The 18,826-nt window shown below is 42.9% G+C and overlaps 1 protein-coding gene across 1 annotated transcript in view; it reads right to left on the bottom strand.

Annotated features, from left to right (window-relative positions):
• The window catches only part of LOC311011045 (mucin-2-like), a gene marked incomplete at both ends in the record, with an annotated part of 52,506 nt that extends 36,278 nt beyond the window's left edge, over window positions 1-16,228 (bottom strand). Inside the window, 5 exons of the mRNA XM_084005747.1 lie at window positions 4,693-4,951; window positions 5,056-5,097; window positions 6,059-6,173; window positions 15,592-15,761; window positions 16,024-16,228. Of these exons, the coding sequence (XP_083861873.1) occupies window positions 4,693-4,951; window positions 5,056-5,097; window positions 6,059-6,173; window positions 15,592-15,761; window positions 16,024-16,228 (791 nt within the window). The remainder of the gene's footprint in view (window positions 1-4,692; window positions 4,952-5,055; window positions 5,098-6,058; window positions 6,174-15,591; window positions 15,762-16,023) is intronic.
• Between the last annotated feature and the right edge of the window lie 2,598 nt (window positions 16,229-18,826).

Here is an 18,826-nt window from a genome sequence, read left to right as displayed (position 1 = left end):
TGGACTTCTGCAGACTGATTTGAAACTCATTTGTGATCAGTCAAGAGGAAAACATAATCCATGTCAAATTACCTTCCCTCGAAACATTCTGAGTATCACTGCCTTCAAGGTGATAACGATCATGACTATTAGTAAATGTAAAACACAAAAAATTTGCTAAAAGACTCAAGCACCATCTCTATTAAACTCTAGTCAGCCTAGGACTAAACCTTCCACAAAGGACAACTCTACTCATTCTGCACGCCCTCTAAAGACAGCTCTCCTTAATGTCCGATCCCTCACTCATAAAACTTTCATTGTCAATGATATAAAAATATCTCATAGGCTTGACTCTATTCTCCGTACTGAGACGTGGCTTGATGAAACTGGAAGCAAAGAACTGATAGATTCTTTACCATCTATTTTTTTTAAATTTTATCCAACAAGATGGTTGGTTGCTGCAATGTTTTCAGATATTTTAACATGTAAAAGTGTCTCATTTGGTTGTTACTCTTACTTTATTTAGCCCTGGTAATCAGATGTGTACAGCCGCTAAGGCTTAGGAAGGGATTCATATCTGAATTTGTTGAGCGTTTATCTAAAATCACTGTTGAGTATGAATCAATCCTTATTTCAGGTGATTTTAACATTCATATTGACAACACCACAGACCACTTTGCTCATCAGTTTACTACCCTGCTATCAACTTTTGAGTTCATGCAGCATGCTGTCGGGCATACTCATAATCAGGGTCACACTCTTGACCTAGTTATATCTAAAAGTCTAGATATAACTCCAAAGTGCACTCGAGATGTTAGGATCTTAGATCACCTTTGTATTGTCTTCAATGTTGCCTGCTTAACTAGACAAGTCGCTTGTGTCAAAGTAGTCAAAAGATGCTCAATTCGAACACACACTGACAGGTTTATTGGTAGATATACTGATTCTGCTGGGCTTGTCTGGTCACATTCTGATTTTAATTTGTCCTCCTTGTCTTTGTGTGACAATTTGAACAACAGTTTGAACTTTTCTGTGACACAAATTATGGATGACTCAAACAAAAGCACCATGGAGGAATGTGGAAGAGTGATGGCTCTTCAAAGAACCTATTGCAAATCTGTGAGTGTAAGTGGCGCTAACTATAATATCCATATTATATAATACCTATAATAAAAAGACCTGCTTAGAAAATATAATGCTGAATTTACTTTTCTCAAATTATTGCTGAAAATGTGAATCATTCTTCTGTTTGGTACAATTGGAAAACGGATTAATCTTCTGGGACCAATATGAGCACCAGTCCTCAGACAGATGTAATGAATTTCCTTTATACTTCAAATACAAAATAAAAAAAAACATTAGAAATAACATGGGGGTTTCCTCTGCCAGTGAGTGTGACCTCTCATCTTCCACCGTTGCCAATCTGTCCAATTTGCTCTTATTCAACATAGTGAACTGCAAGAAGTCGTTCAACATGTTGTGTTGACTCAAAATTGTGAAAAAAATGCTTTCAGCTGTCTGCTAGATGATGTACTCGAGATTGTCAATGCTTCCCTATTCTGTGGAATCTTCCTCTTAAGTCTCAGACATGGCTATCATTTCCAAAAACTACAGACCAATCTCAAATCTTCCATTCCTGGGGGAAATTCTCCAAAAGATGTGCCAGTCTGGTTTTATAGTTAACCACAGTCAAAGTTGTAAATTATGTTAAAATTAGCACAGACATTTTGCTTCTTTACAAACCAGAAAAGGTCTCTAAATGTTTTCACTCACCCATCCAAATAATTAAAAATCAGGTGTTCCAATCACTTCCATGGCCACAGGTGTATAAAAGCAAGCACCGAGGCATGCAGACTGTGTTTACAAACATTTGTAAAATAATGGGTTGCTCTCAGGAGCTCAGTGAATTCCAGTGTGGTACTGTGATAGGATGCCACCTGTGCAAGTCCAGTTGTGAAATTTCCTCACTCCTAAATATTCCACAGTCAACTGTCAGTGGGATTATAACAAAGTGGAAGAAATTGGGAATGACAGCAACTCAGCCAAGAAGTGGTAGACCACGTAAAATGACAGAGTGGGGTCAGCGGATGCTGAGGCACAGAGGCCAACTTTCTGCAGAGTCAATCTCTACAGACCTCCAAACTTCAAGTAGGCTTCAGATTAGCTCAAGAACAGTGTAGAGAGCTTCATGGAATGGGTTTCCATGGCAAGCAGCTGCATCCAAGCCATACATCAGCAAGTGCAATGCAAAGCGTTGAATGCAGTTGTGTTAAGCACACCGCCACTGGACTCTAGAGAAGTGGAGAAGCGTTCTCTGGAGTGACCAATCACGTTTCCATCCATCCATTTTCTACCGCTTATCCTGTATTCAGGGTCGCGGGGGGGCTGGAGCCGATCCCAGCTGTCATTGGGCGAAGGCAGGGTACACCCTGGACAGGACCAATCACGTTTCTCCATCTGGAAATCTGATGGACAAGTCTGGGTTTGGCGGTTGCCAGGACAACGGTACCTATCTGACTGCATTGTAGAGTTCTCAACGGGCCTGAAAATTACGACCCGGCCCGTGGCTTTTAAAGCCCCGACCCGATATAACCCGACACATAAACATGGATTATCTGCCCAAACCCGCCCCCTTCTTCTTTTTTTCTCATACACGTATTATCATGACCAGAAGACGGCGACGGTGAATTCACCTGCGGCAAGTTTACTTTTCACCAACTCCATCTACTTCTCCAGGCTAAAGGCATGCACGCAGCAGCGTCAGGTCTGCCCCCGCCCCTCTCCATGATTCCACGTTACACGCAGCAGCCAGACTTTCTTTACGGTGAACAGCAACGATGATTAATACACTGAGCGGAAAAAATTAAGACCGAGGTCCGACCCGACCCGAGTCACTGCTTATATTTTAGACCCGAACCCTGCCCGAACCCGCGGGTCCCGTCGGGTTTGTCGGGCCGACCCGACTTGTTGAGAACTCTATTGCATTGCACCACGTGTAAAGTTTGGTGGAGGGGGATTATGGTGTGGGGTTGTTTTTTAGGAGCTGGGCTTGGCCCCTTAGTTCCAGTGAAAATGACTCTGAATGCTTCAGCATATGAAGAGATGTTGGACAATTCCATGCTCCCAACTTTGTGGGAAAAGTTTGGGGATGGCCCCTTCCTGTTCCAACATGACTGTGCACCAGTGCACAAAGCAAGGTCCATAAAGACATGGACAAGAGAGTTTGGTGCGAATGATCTTGACTGGCCTGCACAGAGTCCTGACCTCAACCCAATAGAACACCTTTGCGATGAATAAGAGTGGAGAATGAGAGCTAGGCCTTCCCGTCCAACATCAGTGTGTGACCTCACAAATACGCTTCTGGAAGAATGGTCAAACATTCCCATAAACACACTCCTAAACCTTGTGGAAAGCCTTCCAGAAGAGTTGAAGCTGTTCTAGTTGAAAAAGGTGGACGGAAGTCATATTAAACCCTATGGATTAAGAATGGGATGTCACTTAAATTCATATGCGAGTCAAGGCAGGTGAGCGAATACTTTTGGCAATATATATATATAGGGCTGCACGGTGGTGTAGTGGGTAGCACTGTCGCCTCACAGAAAGAGGGTCCCGGGTTCAATTCCCGGGTCGGGTCCGGGTTCCTTCTGTGTGGAGTTTGCATGTTCTCCGGCTTCCTCCTGCAGTCCAAAGACATGCAGGATGGACATGTCAGCCCTGTGATAGACTGGTTACCTGTCTGTATCTACATGTCAGTCCTGTGATAGACTGGTTCCCTGTCTGTATCTACATGTCAGTCCTGTGATAGACTGGTTCCCTGTCTGTTTCTACATGTCAGCCCTGTGATAGACTGGTGACATGTCCAGGGTGTAACCCGCCTTCGGCTCCAACCCCCCCACGACGCTGAATATAGGATAAGCGGTAGACGATGGATGGATGGATATCTTGTTGAGTGTTATTTTAGATCCACTACGACACTACGCTACTCACTTCTTGCAGCAATTGGCTTCCTCTACTTCAATGCAACTGACATTTTCTTAGAGTCCGCTTGATCCCCCAGACCCCTCAGATCATCAAATAGAAGTCTCTTCACTGTATGGAGAATACATTCTAAATCAGCCTGTGGTGCCTCCAGTCCTACCTAAGGTCTGCTACAACTGTGTCATCTTTTAAAAGCAGGTTAAAAACACAATAAACGTTTGGTTAGGTTTTAAGATAGTTGAGTGTGATATAACTTATTTAGAATTTTTGCTATCCCTTTTAATAATAACAATAATACATATTTTTTTCTCCGCCTGTCGTATTAAATGTGCTACATGAATAACCTTGACTTGTCTTCACAACTACACTTTGGGACACACCAGTCTCAGCATGGTTGAACGTCCTGTATTGTGTTCAGAGACACATGGAACAATTTTAAATTGGTGTCCATGTATGATAATCACTAGATTTAAATTGTGTTGCAAGATAAGTATCTCCATAACAACTGAGCAACCTCCATCCACTGATGCAGACCGAGAGATATGGTTGAAAGCTAGTTAGTAGAAAGCCTTTTTTTGTCAAACTACTATTTTCATGGTAAGAAAAAATGTTCAACTCATCAATACTATAGGACTTAAAGTTAATATCTGATCAGAAACACATTTCCCAACATGTAAAACAGAGTCTCAGTCTGAAACACGGAGAATGTGAGGTATAGTGTGTAGCTGAACTTACTTTGTGTCATCAACGATCACTGAGTTGCTGGAGAGCTCCAGCACAGTCCCATCCAGCCTCATGACGATACTGCTGATGGTGGGGATGTTGTTGACTAATGTACGCCTCATCTGAATGTTGAAATGTTCGTAGCTGTTCGTACACTCGTAGGCCAACACATGGTTACATGTGGAGGCCAGCTGGAAGAAATTTCCATCAAAGGTCTTCCAGTGATACTGTCCCCAAGTCGTGCACACTTGGCCGAGATGGTTTGTATTAGCTGCAACAACATAGTAACATATTAAAACATCTATAACTGACAGGAAGAGCAATAATTAATAATTAATAACAGCAATAATTAATCTTGGGCATTTGCACAGTTACCTGTACCCAGGCTCAGTGGCTGTAGAGAAGGGATGAAGGTTACTGTAGGAAGAAAAGAAATAAGCATTTTATTTTAATGTTTCTGAATATTTGTTCTGTATCAGCTTGAAGCCATATGGCGTGTCCTCAGGGCCAAGTCCAGGAGGACAACCTGGGAATCTGATCAGCAAAAAATGACCCTGCGAGGCCCCATGATACGGTATGATTTTATGCGATTTTAAACATTTTGCGATATGCTGAATATTGAATAAAAACATATAGCATTGTATTACCTTTTTTTTCAAAAGCAAATTATGCAGTTTCTCAACTTGTTTTATCTAATGACATTGTTTTATCTAATTTTTAAAACAGCCCAATGTGTTTGTAAGTCAAGCAGTCCGACTGACACATTAAAACCTGTTGTTCATCTTCCATCATGCACCTGACATATTCAACTGTTTATAACAATCATCTCCAATCCCTAATACTACCTGACCACACACGAAAAAAACTGTACACAAACTAGTGGACTGAAGAAACCAATGTTACAAAAAGGTTTAACTTGTTGCACTATTATCAGTTTACATAATAAAAGATTGGTACTTGGCGTCCGTGTATCGATACACTATTGCAACACAAAATATTGTGATACTATGCTGTATCGATTTTTTTCCCTCCACCCCTATTCTGCATCCTGCTGGAAATGCATGCCTCAAAATCTATCAATTCTAGTCGAAGATTTACATTTACATCTAATCTTATAAAAATGCAGTTTGTATTTTGTCCGAAGCTTTCTGAATGAATAAATTCATATTAATTAATGAATATTGATTATATAAAATAATAATTATGTGGTTTAATATCATATTACAGAAAGGCAATGTATTGAAAAAAGATATAAAATATCTCAATTCATATGTTTTCTTCGCTTCACCATGCACAACATTAATTCCTGTTAATACCACACAATCAAATTGTATGCAACAAGTGTGAAAATGTAATGATGTTTCAAGTCACCACTCACCAGTCTGAGTGAGTGAGTCAACCAGCAGTGTCAGGTAGAAGAGCCATGCTGTGGATTGGAGTCCTGTGGTCCCCATGTTTGGTCCTGAGGACTGACCCGCTATGAGACTTTTCACCTGCAGGACAAAACCCTTTTATAACCAGTAAAGGAGGAGCTAAGAGAGAGAGGTGTAGCTCCAGCTCTAAATATCATCAGAGTGGTTGTTATTTGCATATAAAATAAATGCTTGACAGTGCACACAAGGTTACAACACTTTACAAGTGTTGTTGTTTGCTCAACGAGCATGTCATCACCTCCATTGCCGCACTTTAGTTAGTTAGCCCTACAGGCCTCTAGTGAGCTACAGGAGGCGTTGATGCTTTATGACATTGGGCCTCATTCACCAAGAAGAGTTCTCTTTTTAAACCACACATACACACTTTTCACAAAGATTCTGACATTCACCAATGTTTCCTTAGTTGGGATTTGTTCTTAGGTGTGTGTGTATATGTGTTTGCAAAAATAACTTGTATAACATTATGGCTTTTTAAAATAAAACAAAACACTCCACTAACACATTCATTCCTATATATATCTAAACAGTATATATCAACAATCACGACTCATTCATGATTAAGTCCAGCATCACTGGCTCTATTCCCATCAGGATTTCTTTTATTATGAGACGGAGGATCTGCCTCCTGGTTGATGACATCCGACTCACCCGGAGGTGTCGTTCAATCAGCGGTACGCGCGTCCTCGCTGCACAGCGCACAATCGGCAGGTTGAAAAGACGCTGCAATTCATTATTTTTTAATTTTTGTATTAATTTCTGTAAGTGTCTCAGAGTTTTAAACCGATAACTCTGAACAACCTTTCCGCCTCCAGTAGTCGGCATCTCTCTTTTCTTTCTTTTTTTGCCTCACATTTGACATTAAACCGTTTCTTTCTTACTTCATCGGTTGTGCGCTCTTCTCCGGATACAGCATCTACTGAACGAGTAACACCACCATACATGCATCTTGTTTTAGATCTACTCCCGACGCTACAGACTACGGCAGTCGGCTTCCTCCACTTCAGAACTACTGGTTGTCCACCGTCTGTAGATTTTCGTTTCCGCATTCTTTACTTCCTTCTCAACTTTTCTGCTCTTTAATTTCACTGGCATGCGCGTTCAATTAACAAAGACAAATCAAGATAATAACACGTGCAAATATTTCTGCTGTTTAAAAACACATGAATACTACGTTTCACGGATGTCCCTAGGATTTAAAGACAGGGAGAGCTTAGCCCCCAGGAGAGGTATACAGATATTAGTACGACACAACAACCAGTGAAGAAGTCCAGCTAGTAACAAGTCTTCTTCCATTCTCTTTTGTTGAACAAGAGTTACTGTCATGTTAACTTTTAGACACATTAAAGCTGCATGCTCAGAACCTGATTATGTAAATGTGTCATTAGATAAACTACAGGTCTAAAGAATGTACTTTAACTACACCAGTTACTGTCCTGTAGACTGGTTCAATCAGAGTGATTCTGCTCAGTAAAGTTTCTGTCATAAAGTATACAGTAGAATAAACCAAGACTGATTTTAATGGTCACAATAAAATCTGACAACATAAATATGAACTTTACCCAAATAACTGTATTTATATATATTCTATATGTATCTATTTATTCTGTATTTATTCCATCAAAATAAGGATACAGTGTCTGTTAAAAAAAACAACATAAATAAATAAATAAAAAAGCTCAATGCGTGGATTAAAACATCCGAGTCAGACCTTCAGCTCCGGGTTAAAACTGTTAGCTCTGTCATCACACTGCCGTTGTTCCCACTATTAATCCTGCCATCACTACTCTGATGACATGAATCATTTCTGCCATATGGATTGACTCTGTTGTAGTTATTGGGTTGTTTATTGCATACACGTGACATCTATAACACTTCTGTCCATCCTGGTAGGGATCCCTCCTCTCTGTCTCTCCCTGAGGATTTTCTTTGCATAGATGTTGTACATGTGTGATTTTGGGCTTTATAAACAACATTCAAATTAATTGAAATTGACTTTCACACCATCGCACTTCAAAAGGTTGAAACAAGCCTTGGGGCTGCGGTTTGAGATTTAACATCACTATTGACTCCTATCCTGATCAACTTCTCTGACATCATGATGACCACTTTCTACAATTACAGTAATGATGTTTTCACTCTGAGTGCTTCTATTTTAGATTATCTCACTGAAGGTTGAGGCAGCTGGAACATGGATCGATGAGCCTGAATGGTGAGCCACAGTCAGTTTTTTCTTTAAGGTACAATGAACACAACACAATGAAGAGACTTCATCATGGAAGAAATATCAGCAAGATCAGATCAGTTGAAAAGTGTGTTAAAAGATGGTAACCATTAATACAGGCACAGCCAGAACTCTAGTCACCTCTCTTTTTTTAAATGACTTGCAGTCACCAAGCAATCTGACTAAAAACATGTTAGAAACTGAATATCTAATCAATGGCTTATTGAGCATAAGACGTCTCAGTATGCAGCAGTCCGCACACATCACTTAGTCAGCTATGAAAATTGAACACAATATGTCTCATTGTTCGGATGTAAACATGACGTGTGTTGCTCTAAGGAGGCATGAAAGATTGTTTGGCTTGTGTTGATGTTGCGGGCCTGCGTAAATAATCCACAATGACTCAGCTCCTCAGTCCAGGATATGCATCCGTGGTGCATCTTTGATTAAAAAAAACTGTTTGCTAACTAGAGTGCTTGCGTTGTAACAATAAAGTCTAATGAGCCGTTAATGTTAACATAGTAAATGTGCCGTGCAATTTATTGTAAAAAATAAATGAGATTCATGCTTCTGTATAGGAAGTGTTCATTTGGATGGAAAGCTCATTCTGAAATTAATTTGGTGTTGTTGCTTGTTTTCAATGCACTTTACTTTTTCCCTTTACATTGAATCATTTTTTCTTCCTAATTAAACCATTCCTGTTTGTGTTACTTTACATAATTTGAAACCAGCACTTTTGGACAGGTAAGGTTATCTCCACAGTTCAGGACAGTCTTGGAAGCTGTCCAGACCCTCAAATATCTCATAAGGCAAATCATTTTTGTAACCCATAATCCATGGCAACCCTGTCTCCAGAGAAACATATTTTCTTCCAGACTTAACAGCCTCAGATTGAAACAGTTTGAAACACATTGTTAACACACAAAACAAAAAAACACTCAAAAACCACATGGTAATGTTGGGGTTGTAGCAGGAGCAGATTTGGTTATCAACAGTTAACTATCAATATCAATATGATTATCGGTATTAATAATTATATTTAATATATTATCATGATATAATCATGAATAAACAGGGCACCACCCTGGGATCAGGGAAAAGATAACCTAAAACTGTATTCAGTCTCAATATAAAGGTTTTATACTCACATGCCAATCATCGTGATCATTGGCATGGAAGCATAAAAACAATCTAACAATTAAGAAGGGCGTGAAATTCAAGCACTAGCCTTCACAACCTCCTGTTATCCAGTGACATATACACAACAAGCACAAGAGACCGCTAGTTATAATATAATCAGATTTATTAAACTCAGTAATAATGATCACAATCAATAACACTGCAATTAACAAAGCCTTATTACCTAACTACCTAACACACAAAGCTAAGCTAAACAAAGGGAGAGACACACGTGGAGTGTGTGCGTGCGTGTGCATGTGCGTGCGTGCGTGTGTGTGCGCGTGTGTCGAGAGAGAGAGAGAGAGAGAGAGAGAGAGAGGGAGAGATGGCTATGTGCGGCCACCAGATGGAGCTATTCCTCACAGCGTTCAGGGGCGGAGCCACTGACGTCCGATGGGGTAGCGAGAGAGAGAGAGAGGTGGAGCTATTCCTCGCAGCGTTCAGGGGCGGAGCCACTGACGTCCGATGGAGTAGCGAGAGAGAGAGAGAGAGAGAGAGAGAGAGAGAGAGATAGCCGTATGTAGCCACCAGATGTAGCTATGTCCCTAGCGTCCGCCGGGAACAGCTGGCTTAGGACACGTGTGTGCGGCGTGTATGTGTGTGTGTGTGTGTTAGCGGGACACAAACAAAGAGAGAGAGAATGCGCGAGCGATATTCTGAGTCTCAGAAGCCGTGCCGCTACCACACGGGCTCGCGTGAATGAACTGGCGTTTATTCCGCGAGACCGGTCTTTTAACTGATAGTAGAGGCTTTCTGAGCTTGCGAATATGGCGGATGTTAGTCGAAAACACTGTTACAGAAATCAACCCAGCTGCGTGGGTACACGATCAGCATTCACATACAGCAGCACATGAACAAACGGACTCGGCGGTCCACGATCAGAACTTAAAACACGTTAGCAAGAATTACAAGCATATCCTACACTATCACTTATGTCTCTGCCCAGACTGATAGCCTCTTACTGGTATCGTTGCGTAAGACGATGAAGGCGATGAAGGCGTCCCTGAAGATTGTCAGCCAATAGGCACCAGTTGGGTGGCGTCGCATCTCTCACCTGGGTGAGATGTGAAACTAAAATGGCGGTGTAGTTTTTAACCCCCTTTGTCCTGTTGTCCTGGCCGCATGGTGTAGTCCTAACGGTTAGGTCCCAACACTGCCCAGACAAATAGCCTCTTACTTTTGTCGATGTGAGATGCGGCGATGTGAGGGTTTCGTCCCGTGCGGTGATAGCGTTCCTTGACGCCGGCAACGGACGGTAGTTCGTGGGCGCTCGTTCAGCGCCGGATCCAATTGGTTGAAGAAAACCGTTAGTTATTCTTCCTTCTGCAGGGAAATGATGAACAATCGCGGGGCTCGGCGATTTAGTCAGCTGATTTCAGACAAAGACGGGTCGAGTTATCCGTTCTGCTGGCAGCTGGGATGAAGAAAGTTTTCTTCTTACCGCGGGGAACGGGAGAGTCGCGCTGTCGCGGTGGTCTCCTCGGGATCCAAAATGATAAACAAAAGAAAAATAAAACGAGTAGAGAAAAAGAGGGGTAAAACAGTCTGTTGCTCGTCCAGCGAGTTTGGGGAAAAGACTGCGGCCTAGGACAAAGGAAAACGCTGCAGACGTTATGTTCACCTCCTGGTGTAACGCGAGTTACTTTGGAGAGAGTGAGGGATCTGGTGGCGCCGGGATTTATAGCTCACGGCTGGTCCGGGGGACCCCCTGGAGTCCCATGCAGTTGTCAGCCAATAGGGCCCCAGTTGTGTGACGTCAGATCTCGCGACCAGGTGGAGGTGACACTAAAATGGTGGTTGTAGTTTTTTATCTCCTTTGTCTCTTTGTCTGGCCGCATTGTGTAGGCTTTGTAGGCCGCATTGTGTAGTCCTAACGGTTAGGTCCCAACAAATATATTATATTTGTAATGGGCTTTCCATTGTTAAAAACGATCTCAAGGTGCTACAGCGTAAAACAAAAACAGAATAAAAAGATGTTTAAGAACAGCAAAAAAAGAACAATGTTTACTAAATTATTTTTTCTTTAAAGATAGTTTTTCAGGCCATTCTTAAAAGAGTTTGTGTCTTGCGAAGCCCTCAGGTGATCAGCTGAGCAGAAGGCCCGATCCCCCATAGTGCAGAGCTTGGTCCTGGAGGGATGAAGCAGGGTTTTGTTTCTGGAGCGGAGGTTTCGTGAGGAGGTTTGTGGTGTGAGGAGTTATTTAAGGTAGGGAGGGGCATTTCTGTGGATGCACTGATGGGTAATGTTAGAGATTTTATATTCGATCCGGAATGAGACCGGAAGCCTGTGGAGTGAGTGAAGGATGCATGATGCGGTTGTGTTTTCACACCCTCATCAGGTATCCTAGCGGCACTGTTTTGGATGTATTGTAGTTTATGAAGGCTCTTGCTAGGAATGAGGAGACAATGGTGTGGATGAGTGTTTCTGCATTGGACAGATGGAGGGACGTAGTGGGATGGAGTTTGGCAATGTTTCGGTGGAAAAAGGAGGTCTTGCAGAGATATTTAATGTGGGTGTCAAATGTGTGATTAGTGTCAAATCTTACACCCAGGTTAGATGATAGCGGTATGTTTTGACCAGAGAAGGTGATGTGGGTTATGGGAGATGACTGGACCTGGTGTGATGTGCCAATCAAAATAGCTTCTGTTTTGGAGCTAGAAGGAAATTTCCTTTCATCCACGCCTTTATCTCCTCAAGGCAGGAGCTCAGAGATGATGATGATGATGATGACGACAACGACAGTGAGGCTGATGAGATTGGGTCTGTCCTTTGTGTGTCATCAGCATAGCAATGGAAAGCTATACCATAATGGCTGATGATGCAGCCAAGGAGAAGAGTGTATAGGGTGAACAGGGTGGGACCGAGAACCGACCCTTGAGGGACACCACAGGTGACGATGTGTGTCTCTGACTTTGTACCACTCAAGGAGACATTTCAGGAGTGTATTCTGTTCTTTCAGACAGGTAGGACTGGAACCAGCTCAGGGTGGAGTCAAGAGAGTCTGATGGTGTTATGGAGGCGCTGAAGGACGATTTTATGGTCAACCGTGTCGAAAGCTCCATGAGGATGAGGAGTGATAGTGATCCAGTGTCAGCCGACAAATGGGGCCTCATTTATAAAGCTTGCGTATGCACAAAACGGGACTGGAAACGTGCGTACACCACTTTCCATGCAAAGGTTGTGATCTATAAAAACCAAACTTGACAGGAAAGTGTGTGTACCGTAAAGCGAACTCTGAGGCATGTGTGTTCACATTCTGGAGACTGGAGGCGAATCAGCGACACAGATGGAGCTGAAGTTAGATTGTAGAAAGTAAATGTGCGAAGAACTATTATAGTTTTGATGACTCACACACATTTAATTTCACTCCATATCATACGTTAAATCCGCGTTATCATGAAGATGAACTCCCACAGTGTTATTGGCACTTTTACTGAGTGATATTTTTTTCATAAAAACCTTCTTTTAAAATCCAACTCATATCTTAAATCAAAATAATTTATAAATATTGAATCAGTGCTGTGTCACCACAGGAGGAGGAGACGGCCCGACAACAAATACCCTCCCATTAGATCACTGCAGAACACAGCGGGAATAACTAAATATTCGCCTTATTTACTGTGCGTATATCATCAGCACACATAAATACAGCAATAAGCCATTGTATAATTGTCACACTTTATCCTCGTAATCAGTCCTTACTAGCTGCAGGTGACAGTGGCTGCCCCCTGAGATGCTGGCTCCTCACCCCGTTCTTAAACAACCAGAGCGCAAAATGGAAATGCGCTATAAGTGTCACGATTGTTCGCGCTCAGTCATGGAGAGTGCCATCGGCCTCCTGAAGGGCAGATGGAGAGCGCTGGATGCAGACTACTCTGCAAAAGTTTGCAAAATCATCAGGGTGTGCGGAGTTTTGCACAACTTGGCCCTGAGGAACAGCATCCCTCTCCCTCCTGACCTCCCTCCCCCCCAGCATGATGACCCCGAGTCACAGCCCCCTGCCCGACTGGAGAGGTATTAACAGGGCGAAAGAATCCGTGAGGATGTCATGCAGTGTTTGTAAGGTAAGGAAGACAACAATCAATGTTCATTTTTTAACGTATTCTTTTATTAATATGGCAATTTCTTGCATCACAGTGCACGTTTGCTGTAGCTTAGCTGCAACGTTGTTGATGGCAGCAATGCGCCCGGGGTGCACTGCTGCTTGGAGCGCTGCTGCTTTGCGCCGCTGTGCCGAGGGCCCCTTAACTTCACCCTCCTCACCGTCACCCTCCTCACCGTCACCGTCCTCTACGCCCAGCGCTGCAGACTCTGGAAGGACAGAAACTATTTAACTTTTTGTTTTTATATACAATAAAAGTTTAAAATCTGTTTACCCTTATACCTCTGGTCTCAGTCGCGTCTGTGTCTCCCTCCTTTTCGGACACAATCTCCATCAAAGTCACATCAAAGTCAAACTTCCTCAAATACTCAAGTAATACATTAAATACATGTTGGTAAAGGAGAAGAAATATGTAATTTACCTTCAGATCTTACCACTTTTTCTTAAGTTCTGCCACCGTCCGCTCTGTCCCACTGACGCCGTTGACTGCAGCAGAAATGTGTTGCCACTCGCACTACTTCTTTTTATTTGTGATCCCGCTGCTGTGGCCACTAAATAAAATTATTTTCCGGGCCTCCACCTCCCAAACAAGTGTCTCTTTCTCCGTTTCTGAAAAGTTACGTTTCTTTGTTTTTTCTGACCTGTCGCCATGATTCACCGCACGAAAACAATTGCATGTCGGCTCATTAATATGGTAAAAAGTGAACGTGTACAGGGCGGGATTTAGGTACGCACACTTGTAGGTGATTTGTGATTTTAAAGGGAACATTGCGTACAGCATGCGTGTGCACAGTTTTATAAATCTGAATTTTTTTGGGCGCACGCAAACTTTGGCTTTTGGGCGTACGTACACTTTTAGTAAGGATCCTATGCACAGTTTTATAAATGAGGCCCCAGGTCATTACAACATATAATATACATCAGTACATGCCCTACTGACACAAGGTGGTTGCTAACAAATGGCTCAATGAGACTACAGGGGTTGTTAGGGAATTCAAATTACAAGTCATGTGATGGTGACTTAGTTGGTTTATAGCCTATGAGCTTTTTACTTCTACCTATTGCTTTCAGGCTTTTACAATCATAAACGTGGTTGATTTGTGAAGATTATCTTGCTGAACAAAATATGTACGTATCCTAAAGGTTTGTTTGCTACAGTGATTGTTTTCGGTAGTCCGACGGATGTCCAAATGAAGCTTCGTGAAGCATTTTCGTTATTTTCTGAGCCCAATAGATGGCGCTCTCTGTTCAACAAAGGGTTGAAAGCAATGGAAATATATCGGCCTTCAACCCATTGTTGAACAGAGAGCACCATCTATTGGGCTCAGAAAATAAAGAAAATGCTTCACGAAGCTTCATTTGGACATCACTAGTTTTCGGCAATAATCCAAAATCCAATGGAAAAATCCTACTGAAATGTTTTTGATGGAACCAGCTTCCAGCTAACTTCCTGTTCATCATTAAGGAAGTACCCATACAGGAAGGATAGTAAGTACTACATTATGACTTACAGAGTACATGAAAACCTACCAAGAAACTAGATGGTAATACAATCTATGTACTAAGAAAGTACCCATTGGAAAGGATAGTACGTACTAAGTTATTACTTAGTAAGTACATGGAAACATACTAGAAAAGTAGATGGTATTACAATATATGCATTAACAAAGTACCAGAAGGAAAGATTAAAGTACGAATGTATTACCAAGTAAGCAAAACTTGGTAGGAAATTAGATGGTAATACAATATGGATATTGAGAAAGTACCATAGTAAAGAATAGTACTAACTTATTACCTAGTAAGTACCTACAATACATTGGTGAATTCCAGTTACTTACCTTTAAATAGCATTCACTGCCAATCTGAAAGTGTCATGGGTGCTTATTGCGTGATGACGCTGCTCCGGTGGAGAAAAGTGGAGAGCCAGCCAGCTCCGCGTCGGTGAACGCGGGGATCTGTTGGTTGCCGTGGTTACCCCACTCCGATGTCGTCTGAGCTGTCCGAGCCTGTTGTCAGTCCAGATGGTAAGTGCGATGAGGTCGTCCAAACCTGTGGGTAAGTCCAGAGGAAGTAGGAGGTCTTGAATAGGGGCAGCCAGCCCCTTAAAAAACACATCGTACAACGCAATGGAGTTCCACCCGCTCTCTGCCGATAAAGTGCGGAAGTGGATAGCATAGTCACACACGGAGTCCTGAAACTCTGCGAGAGAGCTGCAGATGGTTGATTGCCGACCCCATTCTGCTGCCGCCCAGGCTTTGGCTCTCCCGGTCAGGTGAGAAACCATGAAGGCTATCTTTGACGTAGGAAAGGCATGGGGGGGTTAATTTGAAATTAATTGAGCAGTCTATGATGAATGTCTTACATAGCCCTGGTTCCCCCGAATACTACGCCGGCGGAGCCAACTTACTACCGGCCCCAATGTAGGGCGTGGGCGGAGCTGGTATGGTGACCACAACGGCCAGTTGAGCGCACTGGTCGACCATGCCCTGTAGCTGGGTCGTGAGGTTCCCCATATGTGAAGCCATTGCCGTCTGGAACCCCTCCTGGTGTGAGATGCGGTCTTCTTGAGCTTGCAGGAGCCCTGACAGGCGTTCTCCCTCTGCTGGGTCCATACTGGCCCGAGTATACTGTCAGGCCTGGACCAAAAGAGGATGCAGATGCAGAGAGTGAACAGCTCAGGCAGATCTTTATTGGAATTTCAATCTTCCCTTGACAGCGTGAAAACAAACCGGCTATGAAACACTAGGACTATGTTTCAAACGTCAAAAGATGGAGAACCGTGAAAACACTAACAAAACACAAGAACCCTAACGGTAAAAAGATAACGAAAAATCACTCCCAAGGGGGGCAAAGAAAAAGCGGAGAACTACACTACGCTATGGTTGAATTAACTATTACATTTCCAAAAAGAAAATCACTCCAACAGAGGAAAAAGACAAGGCTATAAACTTAAACTGAGCTACAATAGAGTGGAAAAAAGGTACAAAGCAAAAACACTCCAACAGAGATTAGCGCAAGGCTACAAACCAAAAAACTAGCTTCTCTAGAGACTGACCAAAAACTACAACAAAAAATCATTAAAATACAGGAAAGTGAGAAATCCAGATCTTACAAACTCATGGGCTTTTGGCGTGGGCTGGAGGTACAGGGTCAAACGATATACAGGACAAAGGGAGACGCAGACTATAAGACACATGAGGATAATGGGCAACAGGTGGAAACAAATTTGGGATCAGGGGAGACGTCAGACTTACTTAAGGCGAGTCCACACCGGACCGAAAATCGGCGTCTTTGAGAGAGTCGGCGTCCGTGACATGAGTCTACTTGGTGTGGTCGCTCGAATCGGCCCACGTCGGCGTTCATTTCAGCCGACTCAAATGTATAATCCGCCATTCGAGTCGGTCATTCTTTTACCATTCTGATTGGTGGAGGCTAGCAGCTTGACTAGCGAATCAGTGAAGCCCGGAAGTGACGATGGTAAACATACCAGATAAACAGTGGAATCGAAGAAGAATTCCAATTCCATAAGAATAAGTGCGAGAGCTGACAAGGCCAGTGTCTCCGTATCGACATCATCCAACATTTTAGATTTTTCCGTTCAGAGAGTAATCACAACTACAGTTTACAACCTCACTCTGCTGACAACAGTGATTGGTGAGGACAGCGTGCTCTGTGTTATGGTCTAGAGAGGACCGGCTACCTCCGGTTTTCGTGTTTTTTGGCCCACAATACAGATTAGCGCCGCCTGTTGTTTTGGAGACATTACATCTCGCGCAAGCGCGGAACGTATGGCGTCGGCTGTAATTCCGTAGGTGTGAACCGCCCATGTCGTTGTTCGAGTCGGCCATATTAAGTAGCCGGACTTCATTTACCGACGCAAGTCAGGCAGTTCTTCCGTTGTGGACTCGCCTTTAAAGACGTCAGACTTACTTAGAGTTACTTTTCAAAATAAAAGAGGAAATTCACAAGACTAAAAACCCATGACGAGACACAACTCACGTGACATACATGTTTCATATTACATTTCTATATGTTCAAGTCCAGTGATAACTGACCAGTAAGACCAAGTCCAACCTCTGTACGGGGCAGTCCCATCCCAAGAAGATAAAATGTGACCAGCACCCAGAAACGGGCTCGCTCTGACTGAGATCCTGCGGGAGCTCTGCCATTCCGAGCCCAGCACTGCCATACTTCACCTGTAACCTGAATAAATACTATATCTGTGAACTGAAGAGTTCTCCGGTTTATCCTTGGGCTTCCAACAAGAGAACGGGGGGTTAATACCATAGAAATTGCAACATTAAAGGTCCCATATTATACTGTTTTTTATCAATTTCACACAGCTGTCAGAGGTCCAATAACACTGTATTCGACATGCTTTGTTTCAAACCCATCCGTGGTCCTGAATTTCAGCTGTCTAAAAGTTGCTCAAATGAGCTCTACTAAGAAAAGGCTGTTTCTGTTTCTGCACCTTTAGATGCTAATGAGCTCCGTCTGTCAACGCCTACTTGGAGAGCGACGGAGAGGATGCAGCTTACGCTAGCGGTAGCATGCACCAATGTTTACGTGGATGTATTGCTATGGCTCGCCTATGTTGCTCAGGTGAAGTTGCTGGGTCCCGTATGGTTGGCACAGATCCTTTTAAATCGCCAGAAAGCAAAGTTCGATATGAAGGTGGGGTTCGTGGCATATTTCGACTCTCCTTTCCACCATTACGGCGGAATGGTCTGTACAAAAAGGCCTACAGTTAGGGTTTCATGGATTCTACTTGGTGTTGGCTCACTTTCACAAAGATTAGCATCGAAGTTCAAAGTTGGTGGATCTCTGTTCAGCATTTTGAACTTTCGTTGACCCAACTTCCGTCTTTCTTTACACAGCTCTGGTAGGACTCGGCGCTCACAAACGTCAAAGTGATGACACATTTTGGCAGTGGCAAGAGAGAAGAGGCAACCAAGAATGTCTTTGACAGTATTTTCTGGGGCCAGTTGTTCAAAGGTAATTTGATCGGATTTTGGTTATGATTGGATAAAATCTGTAAAATGGGTTGTTCAAAAGGGAAAGAAGGATTCTGAAATTGGATAAGATCATGTAATCCAATCCGAGTTTGGAAATGGATCCTTCAAACCAGGGGTTAATTTGAGCCGGATCCTGCCGGAACAAGATCCGGCACCTCTTAATTTTGGCCTCCCTGTGTTCCGGTACCTATTTCG

The sequence above is a fragment of the Eutrigla gurnardus genome (assembly GCF_963514095.1).
Source record: "Eutrigla gurnardus genome assembly, chromosome: 1".
NCBI lineage: Eukaryota > Metazoa > Chordata > Actinopteri > Perciformes > Triglidae > Eutrigla > Eutrigla gurnardus.
Note: the sequence above shows the minus strand (reverse complement) of the source record. Positions and strands in the feature narration are given on the sequence as shown.